Genomic DNA, 16,937 nt, shown 5'->3' on the forward strand with positions numbered 1-16,937 from the left:
AATTTTTCCATATGGTGGCATTGAAACTCCAGTGTCATTTCAGTCTGGCCTTAAGCTCAAGAGGTCTTCTCTCTCAGCCTCCCCAGTACAGCCTGGTCCTGGTGTTACACAGCATCCTTTTTCCTGAGCAGAAGAAACTCGGCCTTTGCACAAGCAAGCACTCTATCACTGGCTTACACCCCTATTCCTAAAAACTAACTTTGTTAAATTGTGAAAAAAATCCCAGTCCAGCTAGAAAATAACCAACTATGAGTTCCTGAGGTAGTTAAGGAAGCGTGCCAGCTCAGTTGGAGTGCTTCATTTGCTACATCCTGGTGGCGGAGCGTGACTAGACTGCCTTGATTTGGTTCTAATTAGCTGCAATCTCTGTCCTTCGCTGACGTGGCCCTCCCAGTGGAATTCACATGGGATGGAGGCAGGAAGACGTGTAAGTTACGTTCTGGGGTAGTGGTTGTGCGCTGGGGAAAGGTGGGGAGTCTTCTAGGGACTCTGGTGCCCTAGGCTTCTTAAGTAAAGAGGCACACCCTGGCGGAGCAAATTGTGGGTTGAAGCCGCGGGGTAGCGGAAACTCTCAGGCGTTTCTCAAACACTACCAAATGGTCCTTTGGGCCCTCTGGGTGCCTGAGGGCCTCCTGCCACGTTAGTCCTCGCCTGTTTGTTCCACTTCTCTCATGAGGGTCATCGGGTTCCAGTAGATTGGGCTCCAGCCATCATCCCCTTAGCATCCTAGCCCTTCCGCTCTTCCACCGGCCACTCCTCCTGGCCCCAAATTCAACGAATCAGGCAGACAAGCTCACGCGAAATGCCTGAGGGCCAGCTGGGCTCACTGGCGCGAGCTGCCACCGCGGTGACCGCGGGTGTGGCCTACGCCGCCCTGTGAACCTACGTCTCCACCTTGGGCACCACACCACGACCACACCTGCCAGGATCCAGGGCCGAGACTCCAGCGCGCGGGCGCGCGGGAGAGAAAGAAGGGGGGAACAGCGGCGGCGGTGGGCATGGAGAAGGGAAAGACGAAGAAAGAGAGGGAAAAATTTTCTTCTTCCAGCAGTAGGGAATCGGTAAAGGTAGAGAAAGAAAAAAAGAAGGATGCGGAAGTAAAAATTAGCAAGGAGAAGGTGAAAGAGAAAGGGAAGGAAGAGGAGAAAAGGAAATCTGTAGAGGTGAAAAGCAAGGGGAAAGAGAACGGGAAGGAAGAAGAGAAAAGGAAAAGCGTGGACATGAAAACCAAAGAGAACGGGAAGGAGAAAGGGAAGGAAGAAGAAAAGAGGAAGAGTGTGGACGTGAAAACTAAAGAGAACGGGAAGGAGAAAGGGAAGGAAGAAGAAAAGAGGAAGAGTGTGGACGTGAAAACTAAAGAGAACGGGAAGGAGAAAGGGAAGGAAGAAGAAAAGAGGAAGAGTGTGGACGTGAAAACCAAAGAGAACGGGAAGGAGAAAGGGAAGGAAGAAGAGAAAAGGAAAAGTGTGGACGTGAAAACCAAAGAGAACGGGAAGGAGAAAGGGAAGGAAGAAGAAAAGAGGAAGAGTGTGGACATGAAAACCAAAGAGAACGGGAAGGAGAAAGGGAAGGAAGAAGAAAAGAGGAAGAGTGTGGACGTGAAAACCAAAGAGAATGGGAAGGAGAAAGGGAAGGAAGAGAAAAAGAGAAGTGACCTGAAAAACATGGAGAACGGGAAAGGGAAGGAAGTCACGAAGGAGCAAGAGACAGAGAAGGAACAGGTCACCGAACAGGTCAAGGAGAGCAGCGGCACCTCCATTAAAGCCCTGTACCCGCCGCCGGTAAGAGACCTGGAACCAAGGCCCTGCCTTCCAAGGCCACAGGCCGGCAGCAGAGAGCCGGGTCTCGTCCGAGGGCTTCTGTCTATGAATGGGGGGATGCGCCAAGGTTGGAACGAACCCCTCCCGCCCCCAGCTTCACCCCTGCTCACATCCACGGGTCCACCCCCTTGTTGTCTAGGGTCGAGAATCCAGGGATCTTAGTTGGCCCTGGTTGAAGGCAGGGACGGGCTCCTGTCTCAGTCCAGCGCTTCACGCCAGCATGCGGTCCACGTAAGACAATGCTGAAGCCAGTACCGACCCCCTCCTCCTCGACCTTGCGGTGAACACATTCTTTGTTGGAAGAGATAGGGTTCCTGTAATACATGATGCGCTCGTGGGCTCCTTAGGTCCGCTTTCAGAGCCGCTGCGGTTAGAAGGGAGGGTCACAGACTTAACTAGTCTCACAACCCCAGGCATTGTTTAGGTCAGAAACAACTCTACGGCTTGGCTTTCCCAGTTCCTTGGCTCAGAGCAGCTTCCTGGTTCTGAACAGTTTGAATTATTAACGGAGACTTGATCCCTGGTAAAACACAGACTCCACAGATGCACAGATGATGGTGGAAGAAATAACTATCAATAACCAACAGGGATGTGCAGAATTAGATTTGGGTATTTACCTAGCAGGGTGGCTTCTCCATTTCACTCCGGGTAGGCCAGGCCCCTGCAATTTTCCCTAGTGTGAGAAACCTCATTGTTTCTGGTAGTTCCCACTCTCCCAGAGGAGAAGAAATTAGATTTGCATCTAAACTCTTGATTTACAGTGATTTGAGCTTTCTCTAGATATAAACGCTAAGGATCTTGTGCCTTGGCTTTTAGAGTTGGCCTTCAGCAACGAGCTCTACTACTGAGCTACACTAACTCAACCCAAAGCCTGTATGGTAGACTGTATGTATGTATGTATGTATGTATGTATGTATGTATGTATGTATATGTGTATATATATGTGTGTGTATGTGTGTATATATATATATATAAAATGAACGCGTGTGGAATTTCTAGGAAAGACAGGCCTGGAGTAGGGGACATGCTTTTTAAACATTATTTTCTAAGACTTCAGATGCCATTATTTTAGGTATCACTAAGAGGAACAAAAAATGCTCTTAATCAAAAGGTGACCAGCCAGTATAAAATACATCCTAATTTCAGCGTGGGTTGGGGGCTTCTTAGAGTTAATGAACAATGATAGGGTAGCCTGGGCAGGGTCACAGTGGAAATTGTAGGTGGACACAATCCACAGCCTGCAGCTGTCCCTTGATGTCTGTATTGAAGTGTAGAGCTTTTTAAAGCTTTCGTGCTTACCATAGTGTATTTTCAGAACGGCATCGCAATGCTTAGAACGGGAAAGTAGATGAGGACAGGGCCATGAAGCACTCAGGGGACTACCAATTCCTTAGGGCTGGTAAGTTGGTAAAGTGCCTTTGTTCAAGCTGCAAAACCTGTATTCAGATCTCCAGAATCAATGTAAAACCTAAGCATCCACCTCTAGCCCATGTACACATGCACAGATAGACTCGAGTGAGTGCGCCAGATTACACTACGTAGACAAAGAAAAAATATCCCCAAGGGGAAAAAAATCAAATATATACTCTCTTTAAACTTCTGAGGCTTAAAAAATATTTTGGAGGCTTTCGTACATCATGTCTTCTACATAAGTCCCTATCAGGCCTTTTTAAAAATATATATATTTATTATTTATACATATTCTGCTCGCATGGGTGCCTGCCAGAAGAGGGCACCAGATCTCACTGTAGATGGTTGTGAGCCACCATGTGGGAATTGAACTCAGGACCTTTGGAAAAACAGACAGTGCTCTTAACCTCTGAGCCATCTCTCTAGCCCCTATCAGACCACACCTTAAAACATCTTTCTCTCACAGTTTTTTTTTTGTTTTGTTTTTTTCAGTTGCAGATGAGTGTTTCTGTTCCAGCACTAGAAAGGTTAAGGCCACTCTGGGCTATAAAGACTCAAGAAAACAAAACCAAACAAAAATCAACAGACAAAAGAGATGATTAGAGATTCTAAAGCTCTATTACTTTTGAGCCAGATGTGGGGGAACTCACCTTTAATCCTCCATGGCAGAGGCAGGTATATCTGTGTGTTCAAGGCCAAGCAGGGCTACATAGTGAGCTCTGCTTCAAGTCAAACAACAAGGATCGTTTTCTGGCTGTGGATAGAGCATTTGCCTAGCACATATAAGGGCCTGGGTTTGACTCTCAGCACTGGGATCAATAATACTTTCTAGCTGGGCGGTGGTGGCACACGCCTTTAATCCTAGCACTTGGGAAGCAGAGGCAAGTGGATCACTGTGAGTTCAAGGCCAGCCTGGTCTACAAATGAGTCCAGGACAGCCAAAGCTACACAGAGAAACCTTGTCTCAAAAAACCAATTAATAATAATAATAATAATAATAATAATAATAATAATAATAATAATAATAATTTCTAGTGTTAAACAGGGTAAGCAGAATTAGTTGTTTGATATATTTTAGAAGCAATACTACTAAAGATAATTGTGTTTTTTGTTGGTTTGTGTTTTAATATTGTTTGCACTATAGAAATCACCCTAAACTATTTCTATATTATGCTGACTTTCTTCTCTGATGATTTGGGTTTTTGTTCATTTGTTTTTCTATTCTTTCTTTCTTTTGTTTTGTTTTTGTTTTTGTTTTTCAAGACCGAGTTTCTCTGTGTAGCCTTGACTATCCTGCACTTGCTTTGTAGACCAGGCTTGCCTTGAACTCCCAGCAATCTACCTGCCTCTGCCTCCCAAGTGTGGTTTGTTTGTTTTTCAATACAGGGTCTCGCTGTATAGCTCTGGTTGTCCTGGAACTCATTATGCACACTAGGCTGGCCTTGAACTCTCAGAGTTCGGCCTGCCTCTGCCTCTCCGAGTGCTGCGATCAAAGGCATGAGCTTCTTTCTGATCCTTTCTGATCATATATGATGGAACTCTCTAAGGCTGGAATGGTAGGAGAAAGCTGCTTATGACGTTTGCTTACAAATCCCTAACTTTATAACAAATACTCTTCTGCTATTGGGACAGGTTTGACAACTTTTATAGTCTTAGCTTTTCTGCTTAATTATGATACTTGTGTTAAAATACAAGTAAATTAAAAACATAAGCGAGATCCGGGCAGTGGTACCTTGTGTCTTTAATCCCATCAGTTGAGAGGCAGAGGCAGGCAGATCTCTGTGTGTTTGAGGCCAGCCAGGTCTACAAAGTGAGTTTCAAGACAGCCAGAGATTTCTCAGAAACAACAAAAAAGCAAAAACAAACAAACAAAAACATAAGGGAGGAATCTTGTCCTAATAGTTTGTAGCCAAGTTATCCATCTCCTGAGATAAGACAGAAGATGAGACTTAACTGCTTCCATGTTGGGTGGAACAGTCCATGCTTGTACCATACACAAACCACTTGAGTGCAGTTACCAATAGATGAGAATTCCAGAAGGGATGTGAGGTGCTGTAATGGCTCAGCAGACAGACACACTTGCTTTAGAGACTGACAACCTTAGTCTGATCCCCCAGGACCTACGTGGTAGAAGGAGAAAACCAACTCCTGAGAGTTGCCCTCTGACCTACATATGCATGCTGAGGTGGCCCTGTGCAAATGTGTACACACACACACACACACACACACACACACACACACACACACACGTGAAAAAAGAAGAAAAATGTCTGGACATTGGTCCTGGTAATCATAGATCTGTGACACTGCACAGTACATAAATTCTAAGATGTGTGTGCATGTATGTGCATGTGTGTGTGTGTGTGTGTATGTATGTGTGTATACATATATTTGTAGTTTGATAGCCTAACTAGGAATTAGACAGTGGAAAAGTGACACAAGACTAGCATCACAGAAGCAGCAGTAGTTTGGGTTTAGACTGGCTAACAATTCCATGGTTACAACTAGGTCCTAACACAACCAGGCACGCCCCGTCAGGGAGCCAGCTAAACACAGCTCTGAAAGATTAGGTTTACTGATTTATCTTTCATGTCACAGGAGACAAGTAAGCAGATCCTAGTACTAGGCCTGGATGGTGCAGGAAAGACCAGTGTCCTCCACTCTCTGGCTTCCAACAGAGTCCAGCACAGCTTGGCGCCCACCCAAGGTTTCAATACAGTTTACATCAACACTGAGGACAGGCAGATGGAGTTCCTGGAGAGTAAGTTCTGTTTCTCATTAGCATCTTTAAGTTGACGCTATGGTCTTGCGAGAAGTGACCCTCGATGGGATTCTTGTACACTTTAGGATGATATGTAGTTTAATAATTAGGATGCTCCGGGTGGTGTGTGTATGGGGGTCCACTTTCGACTGTTTATACCTTTTTGTAGTGATGGCAACCAAAGGGGCTTAGAGGAAGGCTTTTAGAATGCGCACCTCCTCTTCCTCTCACTGCAGCAGGCCTCTTCTAGCTAGCTGGCTGTCCCAGATCCTGTGTGGCAATACTGTCCCCACCTCACCAATAACTGGGTTCCCAAAGTCAGGTCATGCTTCCTGTCTTCCCCTCTACACTTCACCCCTCCACAGCACTTCACGTGTCCCCGTGGCCCTAAATACCACCTAGAGACACCCAGATTTATCTAAACCAGCCCAAGCATGGACCGGATGTCTTCTGCCACCTTCCCCTTGGTGGACGTGCCTGTGAGTTTTTGACTTCTTCCTCTTCCGTTCTCTGCAGTTGGTGGCAGTGAGCCGTTCCGCTCCTACTGGGATATGTACCTGCCCAGGGGACGGCTGCTGATCTTCGTGGTGGATTCAGCCGACCACAAACGATTACCGGAAGCCAAGAAATGCCTTCATCAGTTAATTGAACCAAATCCAGGGCTCCCTCTGGTTGTGTTTGCAAACAAACAGGTAAGAACATGTGCAGTCCCGGCTTATTGATTGGTTGGGAGAGCACCTTGCCTAGCTTTCGGGATTGCAGCCCCCAAACTATGTTAATGGAACCTGTGCTCAATAGTTTTATTATTAACACAGAAAGATCTGGCTTTACTAGGTAGATATTGAACAATATATCGTGTATTCAATTTATTAGAGCTCCTGGATTGTACACTCTTTCAATGGAAACCGTAACACTAAAACTCTTCTCTCGATTGCTAGGTTTGCCAGCCAAGAGGAGCTCAGTGCCTGCCTTTCCCTTATGTCTCCGAGGTAGTGGTGCTGGGACTCAAACCCAAGGTCTTTTGTACACTAAGCACACTGATTCCCACTAGGCTGGGCCTGAAGCTTCTCCCTTTCCTTATATGAGATGGAACCATACTTAACATCTTTTGCAAAAAAAAAAAAAAAAAAAAAAAAAAAAAGAAAAGAAAAAAGAAAGAAAGAAAGAAAGACCCCTCTGTTGGTTGTATGTATCACTGACATCTTCCCAGTGCCTCAGTGATGATCATTTTGCTTGCTTATGATTTCTATTTTTATACTGGAGAGTACACACACACACACACACACACACACACACACACACACACACACACACACACCACCCCTTTCTGAGACAGGGTCTCTCTACATAGTTCTGTCCTGGAATTCACTATGGAGACCAGGCTGGCCTTGAACTTAAAGAGATCTACCTGCCTCCGCCTCCTAAGTGCTGGGATTAAAGGCCTGCGCCACAATACCTGGCAGAGATTCCCATTTAAAAAGCATGAATTTTATTTCATTTGTGTAGGGAAGGTAGTGGTGGGATATGTGCCTGTAAGTGCAGATGCCTTCAGGGGCCAGATGGGGGCATCATCACATGGATCTAAAGTTAGAGGTAGCTCTGAGCCCTATGACGTGGGTGCCTCTGGAAATGCAGGATCTTAATTACTGAATCCAGCCTGAGATTTTACTTTTGTTTTGTTTTTCCAGACAGGGTTTCTCTGTGTAGCTCTGGCTGTTCTGGAACTCATTCTGTAGACTAGGCTAGCCTCAAACTCAGAGATCTGTCTGCCTCTGCCTTCTGAGTGCTGGGATTAAAGGTGTGTGCCACCCCTGCCCAGCTGAGATTTTCCTTTTCTTTCCTTTTTTTCCCCTCTGAGACAAGGTTTCTCTGTGTAACTTTGGCTGTCCTGGACTCGCTTTGTAGACCAGGCTGGCCTCACAGAGGTCCTCCTGCCTCTGCTTCCCTGAGTGCTGGGATTACCAGTGCACCACCACACCCAGCTTAATTAGTAAATTTTATCCATACTTTTGTTCTGTGGTTTGTATGCCTAATCCTCATCAAACTAAATAAACAGAGCCATTTACTGTCAACTTGAAAACTTTTTGTTGTTTTCTTGAGACAGGGTCTTACTATGTAGCCTTGGGTAGCCCGGAACTCCTTATATGTACCTGGCTGATCTTGAACTCATTAGAGATATGCCTGCTTCTGCCTCCTGAGTGCTGAATATGCCATTGGGCCCAGATAAATGGAAAACTTTGCTTGGATTTAATGACGAAATATTTAGTCTATTCGTTTAGATTAATCACTAAGTCATTATGTTGTTACATTGTGGTTTTCAAAAAGTTATCTTAGCTGGGCCTAGAGGCGCATGTCTGTACTCTCAACAGTGGGAGGCAGAAGCCAAAGAATGGCAAGTTCTAGGCCAGCCTGAGCTAGATAGGGAGGCCCTTATCCAAAGAATGTTACCTTTTTTTTAAAAAGTGCATTTAATGTCTATCAGTGCTCTCTCTGCACTTACACCTGCCTGCCAGAAGAGGGCGTTAGGTCATGTTACAGATGGTTGTGAGCCATCATGTGGTTGCTGGGAATTGAACTCAGGATCTCTGGAAGAGCAGACAGTGCTCTTAACTGCCAAGCCATCTCTCCAGCCCGCAAAAAATGCTGTCTTATTTATTCTCTGGTTGTGACCTCTGTTTCTACCCATACTGTCTCCCCCTACTTCTCCCTTACCAATGTCATGGATGTTTTAACTGGAGGCACCATCTACATCCTGCTGGGTCCATTACTGTGTCACCAGAGTCACTACAGGCTCTATGCCTAAGTGAATTCAGGTTGTTACTAGGTAGCAGACTGTGATTACCAACATCTAGTTACCATCCATAGCCCATCAGGGGAAGCCTCACAGAGGCCCCGGGCTACAGAGATAGCACTACACACACGAACTCTCTTACTCTCTTACCCACCTCTTTTCTCTCCTCTTCTGTCTCTTTGTTTCTGGGGTACCCCTCCCCCCTTTCCTCCTCTCCCCATGCTCATTTAATAAAATAATTAATAAATATTACACATGAGCCTTGATAGACTCCACAAGTTTGATATAAAAATTTTGGTCCGAATAAGTAATAACAAAAAACTCACAGTGACAAGCGCTAAAATGAGCAAAACATGATATGGACAAGAAGTAACTGATGAGTACGGGATGACGGCATACACCTGTAATCCCAGCGCTTGGAAGACTAAGGCAGAAGGATCAAACGTTCAAGGCCAGCTTAAGTTCATAGATGACTCTTTTTAAGAAAAAGCCAACCAACTCCTCCCACTAAGCCAGGGCTACACAGAGAAACCCTGTCTCGAAAAAGCAAACAAACAGAAACAAAACAAAACAACAACAACAACACACACACACAAAAGAAAGAAAAATTAAAGTCCTTTTTTTTTCCTTTCAGAAAACACTTTTTTTGATAAATCAGAAATACTGTCATAATTCTAATAAAAATGCTTATACTCATACGATTGCTGGGGTTATAGTAAAGTCTCGGTGTTTTCTATATTAAGATGGTGGAGCCAGCCAGGCACAGCGGTGCTCACCTGTAAACTCAGCACTGGCGGGGGGGGGGGGGGCAGAGGTAGATGAACATGAGTTCAAGACCAGCCTGATCTATAAAGCAAGTCCAGGACAGCCAGGGTTGCATAGAGAAACCCTGTCTCTCCAAACAAACAAACAAACAAACGATGGTGGAGTCATTTAGAATAAGGAACAAATATTTGTATCCAAAAAGAGTGCAGACTAACCAACACTTTCTATTCTTTTTCCGTGCTTGGGAGAAGGATCTTGAAGCAGCCTATCACATTACAGACATCCACGACGCTTTGGCACTGTCTGAAGTGGGGAATGACAGGAAGCTGTTCTTGTTTGGAACTCAGGTGACCGAGAATGGCTCAGAGATACCCTCCACCATGCAAGATGCCAAAGACCTGATTGCACATCTGGCCACAAATATGTAGAAGTGACTAGGACGCGGCCCAGTACTCAACTCACCATCAAACCATCACCAAAGAGAGCTGAATGGCAGGCTTAAGCCCAATAAAAAATAAGCCATTTCCTATTCTCTCAATGCAAAGCGTATATACGGAGAATGCGAATTCAATGCGATCACTGTTATTTTATTTAACCATTTTTAACTTTAAATTTTAACTATTTTATTTGAGAGAAATTTGGAGTTTTGTTTGTTTTGGGTGCTGAGAGGTGAACCCTGGGCCCCACACATGTTAAGCATGCCATCCACCATGGTGCTGTACCCACACATCTGGATTAGGGTTGTTACCCAAAAGTAAAAATTGTATTATCAAGCCTTCAGCCCACGTGTGGTTTTTCCTTATGTTTTGTGTGTATGTTCATGTGTGTACATGTGAGGTCAGAAGATGATTTGAGGAGGCCTTCCTCAGGAACCATAAATCTTGGATGCTGTTTTGTCTTTGGTGGTTTCCATGAATATGACCCACGTACTCAGGGCCTGGAGAGATGGCTCAGCGGTTAAGAGCACTGACTGCTCTTCCAAAGGCCCTGAGTTCAATTCCCAGCAACTACATGGTGGCTCACAACCATCTATAATGTGATCTGATGCATACTGTATACATAATAAATAAATCTTAACAACAACAACAAAAAGACCCACATGCTCACGCTTGCACGGCAAATGCAACTGTGGTCCTGCCCGCCCTGCCCCCTCTCCATACCTCCTTGTGTGGTTCATCAATAGCCAATCCGGTGGAGGCAGTTTCTATGTTGAGGTTCTCTCTTCCCAAATGACTCTAGCTTGTTTCAAGTTGACATAAAACTAGCCAGCACAGGACATACATACAGAAATCACGTTCTTCCTCTGTGAAGTGAGAATCAGTGTGTTTCTCATGCTCAGTGCTGCAGCATCATGTTTAAGCACCCAAGCACCACTCAGGTGTGTCAACATCAGACCTCTCCTCTAAGGCATGCGGAAGCTGGATTGCACAATAATTCAGGATTACTGGAAATCTGCTCCAAGCCGTCCAAGAATGGAGAGATGGACACAGTCCTTAATCACCATGGTCCTCTTTGTGTGATGCAGGCTCCTTCCAGCCCAGACTCGGAGGTCTATCTGCTCATTCTTGGCTGCCTGTATCATCATGGGTGAGAGCACTTTTGTTTTGTTTTGTTTTTATACATCCTGATCTTAGATTCTGCACTTTGGTGACAAACAATGGAGACCTTGGTGTCTATTCCCAGCCTTCCAAGCTCAGAACACATGGATTCAGTCAAAACGCCAGGAGATGCATGCCATTTTTTGCTTATTCTCTTTGTAAACATTTAGTAAGCACCATTTTAGTGCCCAAACTTTCAGGCTGAAACAGCAGAAATTTAGCTCAGGTTTGTCTGTACCAGAAACGGGGTGGGTGGGGGGCGGGGCTTGGTAACAAGCTTAGAAAGCTTGCCATGTTGAGAAATGAGTATGGGAGGGCTAGTACAGGGGGTCAGAGGTCACAGCGGCCTCTCTATCATCTGGCCCTGCTAAGCCTTGCTTGGGTCCCTTTCTCAGATTCTTGTTTCCTCATCAGGGTAGCAAGACTGCTGTCAATACCAAGCTTATCCCACTCGTATAGCTCATAGTTGCTAAGCAACATGCACTGTATTTTCAATAGCAAATCTCACTGAGAGGAACTGATTGGCTCTTCTTAGGTCTTACCCTTACCCCTGGGGCCAGGGACAGTGTTATCTAGTCCAAGCTGTGTGGAATGAATTCTCCCACAGATAGGTGTCATGCCTTCAGAAAAAGAAAGAAAGGGTGGTAGGTGGGAACCCAGCTGAAATAGTGACAAAAGTTGTGGGAGCCCTTAATAAATCATTGTATGATTCTGCATGCTAATACTAAAAGGAGTTTGGAGCTGTTGGGATGGCTCAGGACAACCTGAGCGCCGTCACTGGGACTCACATGCAAAAGGAAAGAACCATTTCCCCCACGTTTGCACTGTGACAGGTGTACATGCAACACAAGACATAAAAATATAATAAAATCTTTAAAGGTTTTATGCTTTGCATGTATGAAAGTGTACTGTGTGTGCCTCATTTCTACAGAGGCCAGAAGAGGGTGCCAGATTCCCTGGAAGTGGAGTATATATAGTCTGTTGTGAGCCACCATGTGGGTTCTCTGCAAGAGCAGCAAGTAGTAATTTTTAAAATGTGTGTGTGTGTGTGTGTGTGTGTGTGTGTGTATACATCTCATGTATCATGTATTCAGGAACTTGCAATAATCCAAGAAGTGTTGGATTCCCTGGAAATGGAGTTAAAGACTGTTGTGAGCCAGCCAGCATGTGGGTACTGGGAACCAAAGCGAGGTCCTCTGCAAGAGCAGCAAATGCTCTTAAGTATTGAGCCATCTTTCCAGAGCCATGAGTGGTCTTAACTACTGGGCTATCTACTCCAGGCCCCAAAATGCAATTATTTTTTTAAAAAATGAGTTTGATGCAACATGCATACCTTAGAGTGAGTCTCCTAGTACCATTCCAGATAACTTCCTGTTTTCTATAGGACAGTAAATTCAAGAAGTACCCAATAGTGTGTAAATGGTGTCTTTAACTGTGTATTTAGATAGATGGTTTATTAACATTTTTAGTTCCTTCTCTTGAAAATAAACACAAGACGGAAATTCCAGCAATTCTGCCCTTCTTTCCCAGACTATTTTGGATGTCACAATGAGCACTTTCCAGGCTTTCTGACACGCATTAACATAGATGGGGGAGGCTGAAAAGGTGGCTTGTCACTGAAGAGGGGCACTGCTCTTGCAGAGGGCCCCAGCTTTCTTTCCAGCTCCTTTGGCAGCTCCTAACTGCCTATAATTCTAGCTCAAGAGGATAGTATGCCCTCTTTTGTATTCCATGGGCACCAATACTAACAAGTGCACATACACGCCCCCCCCCCCAGAAACACATACTTTAAAATAGAAGTATTTTTAAAGACACAGAAAATGGCACTATGACTCACACCCATGACCTATTGCTTTGAGAGGCTGAGGCAAGAGGATGGCCACAAGTTCAAGAGTTTGAGGCTAACCTGGACTGCATAATTCCAGGCCAGCTTAAACTGTGGAGTAAGCTCCGCTTAAAAAAAATGCGTGTGGGGGGGGGGGGCGAGGGCGATGGCTCAGATGTGAGGAGCACTACCTGCTCTTCCAAAGGTCCTGAGTTCAGTTCCCAGCAACCACATGGTGGCTCACAACCATCTATAATGAGATCTGGTGCCCTCTTCTGGCCTGCAGGTGTACATGCAGGCAGAACACTGAATACCTAATAAATAACCCTTTCTTTTTTAATGTGGGGGAGGGGGGAGACGAGGTAGGAGGGAGACACCCAAGGCTACAAAAATTTTGGTATATTTCAGAGTTATTCCTATGAAGAAATCAATGAACACAACTGTACTATTCACAAGATTAACTACATGACTAATAGGGCTAACTTATCTGTGGTGATACAGGATAGGGGTCTTGGTCGAATTTTCTCTAACCAAGCAGTAAAGTCTGCGGCAGAGCTATCTCAAGCACCGCAGCCTGAATCAGCGGTTGAAGAAAGGCGCTTACCGAAGACGAGGAAACACACACTTGCAGCAGATACCCAAGGAAAAGACCCTGTGCAGCAGGGGACTCGGGACTGGGGTTTTAAAGCCTCAGGAAAACTTTCCTTCCCTAATTTAGGGCTGGTCAGTTTGAAGAAAGGAAGAGTGGTTGATTGGCCCAGAACTGTTATGTGACAAGTCCTGAGCAGGCCTTGAACTTGTTGGTCCAGTCCATCCGCAGGGTGCCTGCTGGCTGGGGGAATAAAGCCTACCAAGCCTTTGAGTTGTCTCAGCTCAGGAAGGCGAGGAAGAAGCTGTCCATCTTGGAAATTTACCACCTTTATTACCTAATCTCGGCCTCTCTCCCTATCAGTCTTAGTCTCACTTTGATAGTGAGCCCTGTAACGGAGCACAAGATGTCCTTGAACATATATATTTAGAAAGAACCCTGTTGGAGTGTTTCGTTGTGACGGTGTGCAGAATTTCATGTAGAGAGGTTGAAGATCTGTACTATCCTGATGAATATTAAGTTTGGATCAAATGTCACCCTAACGTCGTCCTCCCCTTCACAACCTTTGTAAAGAGTCGGTGTCGGGGAACCTCGAAAACCCAAATACTCAAGAAGCAGACAGGTACCGCAGACTGTTGAGTCTTCTCCCTTCACACCGGGAGTGGGAGCAGCATCCTGCTCTCCTGGCGCTGTCTCCTGTGCAGCGCCTAACAGAGGAACTCCCTAGGAGAGCATCGCGTCTCCTTAGCAACCGGTGACCAAGCAGCAGAGATGATGGGCGGGGTGGGCGTGGCTAGGCGGCGGGGGCGGAGCTGAATCTGTCCCCCGCCAGGCGCGGGCAGCTCTGAATCTCCGGTTCACCCCGAGGACTGCGCTTGGGCAGCTGGCGGAGAGTTTGCCCCTCGGGTAGCTGGAGTTTCTAACGGGAATGGAGGAAGAAGACTTCTCAGGTTCACCTGCACTGTCTGAGGTGACTGATGGGCAGAACACCACGACAGAAACACACACAAACTCTGAGGTCCATCCGAAGCCCCTTGTGCTCAGGCTCCTGGAGGCGGAGAATGACCTGGAGGGTGAAGAGTGCGAAGGGGTTGAGGAGGAAGAAGAGGACGATGAGTATAAAGCGTCCAAGACTCACAAATCTCATGAGGCCTCCACATTCTCCAAGCCCCGCACGGCCAGTGATTCCCTTCAGTCCCGCAGCGGCAGTGATTCCCTTCAGTTCCGCAAGGCCAGTGAGTCTCTTCAGTTACCGCAGGTCCGCGACGGTGGAAAAGGCGACTTGCTTTCCATCACAGAGACTAGGACCTCCCCGTCTTTAACGGCCAGATACCTACCGCGACTCCAGCTGGCTTCCCGGAGCGGTAGGTTTTGCCCCCACCCCGCTGAAATCCACCCATCTAGAATGCAGGAGTCCGCGTTGAAGGTTCACATGTTTAGACGAACTTGGGTCGTCTGCCTGCTGCTTTGCAGCCACACCTCTTTGCACTTCAAGGACTCTATGGGATTGAACCTAGGCAAGCACTCAAACCCGGACACCTTTCTTAGTGCTTCGAGATTCATTACACCACTGAATCCTGTTAGGTCACACCTCGACTATCTCTTATTATTTTCACTTGAGGTTTGTGTGTGTGTGTGTGTGTGTGTGTGTGTGTGTGTGTGTGTGTGTGTGTGTGTTGTCATATAATTTCTCTTACTCCCTAACTAAAAACAGATCCTCGAAGAGAGGATGTTTTTGCCCGTGTTTGGTGCATGGCCCAGGGAAATCAAACATTCAGGGAACGAGACCGAAAGAGTGCGACTTGCTTTTACCACTTAAGCTCACGTCCAACTCTTCGCTAGAGACTGCTTGCGCTGGACCCGCGATCCCATGCTCTCACTAGGGGTTGCTTCTCGCCTGGCCTCAGTTCTATGGTTTATCACTGCAGTCACCCTCTTACTATATCTCCCACCACTTCCCTGGCTCTGAATGGCCACCGTACTTCTGATAGATCTCCATTCCTGGTAAAGCCCAGTACTCTACACACCCCTAGCTGTTGACTCTTGTCATGCAAAATTGCATTGTACTGACTAGTTTTATTTCTATTTCATCACAACACGTCTTAATTGGCACTGGGAGACTCCCTTTTATTTACTGGCTGAGTTGGTTTTCCTAGACTCTTATGCGTCTAAGTGCATTTTTTATTCCCCTCCAACCTGCACACTTTTCTCCTTCATCCAATAAAGACATTACCTCATACTTTTCCAAGAAATAGAAAACAATCGATCACGAACTTACTTTTTTGCCACCTGTTATTATAGAGCCTTCCTTTTCTCAACTTTCAGGAAGATTACCTTTTTTGCCACCTGTTTATTGGCTTCCCAAGATGAGTACGTAGAGCCTTCCTTTTCTCAACTTTCAGGAAGAACTGCGCTTGTTTTTATGAAAGCCGTATTCTCCATGTGTCCCTCAGATTCCACTTGTCGTCTGAAGAACTCTGTTCTTATATTTGTCTCCAATCCTTTCCAGCATCCATTTCTCCTTGTCTAATGAATCAGTCCCACAAGCACACACAGACTCTTGTCTTGAAATACCCTCCCACCCTACGCCTTCTTTAGCACCCCATCCCCTCTCCTCTCCCCCACACTCACCCCCCTCCATTTCCTTCTCTTTTTCCTTTCTTGGCTACCTGTGAGGGTCTCTTTTCTTTCTTCATGGAAACTGCTCTAGTGTACCCCATCCCTGTCCTGTGCATGGGGGTCTCAGTATCCCTAGGTGTGAACCACTGGACTTTTTGATGTTCCCATTGGAAGGCTTTTAGCTTTTACCTTACCTTAGGCATCTCCTCACCTTAGCTCCTTTCAATTGCTGTGCCATTTTAAGATTTTTTAAAAAAGATTTATTTATTTGCTATTTGTATAGTATTCTGCCCAAATGTGTGCCTGCACACCAGAAGAGAACACTAGATCTCATTATGGATGGTTGTGAGCCACCAGGTGGTTGCTGGGAAGTGAACTCAGGACCTTTGAAAGAACAGACAGTGCTCTTTTTTTTTTTTTTTTTAAACAGTAGCTCATGGAGTCTTAAGGTTTATTTATTTATTTGTTTGTTTTTTTATTATGTATGCAGTGTTTCACCTGCATGTCAGAAGGGCACCAGATCTCAGTATAGATGGTTGTGAGCACCATGTGGTTGCTGGGAATTGAACTCAGGACCTTCAGAAGAGCAGCCAGTGCTCTTAATCTCTGAGCCATCTCTCCAGCCCCAGAAAGTACTCTTAGAGCCACTTTTCTTTCTTTCTTTCTTTTTTTAAACATATACATTTATTTTATTACATATGAATAAAACAAACTACAAAGAGCAGAAAGAACCATGAGACAATTATGAATTATATAGAT

General features: G+C 45.6%; 2 protein-coding genes across 2 annotated transcripts in view; both read left to right on the forward strand.

Moving 5' to 3' along the window:
• Nucleotides 1-802: 802 nt before the first annotated feature.
• Nucleotides 803-10,117, forward strand: Arl9 (ADP ribosylation factor like GTPase 9). Its single transcript, XM_051170143.1, is given in 6 exon segments — nt 803-876; nt 1,049-1,277; nt 5,072-5,122; nt 5,829-5,991; nt 6,508-6,683; nt 9,799-10,117. Coding segments are annotated over 6 exon segments (870 nt in total). The 3' UTR covers nt 9,976-10,117.
• Nucleotides 10,118-14,421: 4,304 nt separating this feature from the next.
• Thegl (theg spermatid protein like) overlaps nt 14,422-16,937 on the forward strand; it is a 40,715-nt gene continuing 38,199 nt past the window's right edge. The window contains exon 1 of the mRNA XM_051170413.1: nt 14,422-14,923. Coding sequence (XP_051026370.1) covers nt 14,488-14,923 — 436 coding nt within the window. The 5' untranslated portion in view covers nt 14,422-14,487. The remainder of the gene's footprint in view (nt 14,924-16,937) is intronic.

Source organism: Acomys russatus, chromosome 28, assembly GCF_903995435.1.
Source record: "Acomys russatus chromosome 28, mAcoRus1.1, whole genome shotgun sequence".
NCBI lineage: Eukaryota > Metazoa > Chordata > Mammalia > Rodentia > Muridae > Acomys > Acomys russatus.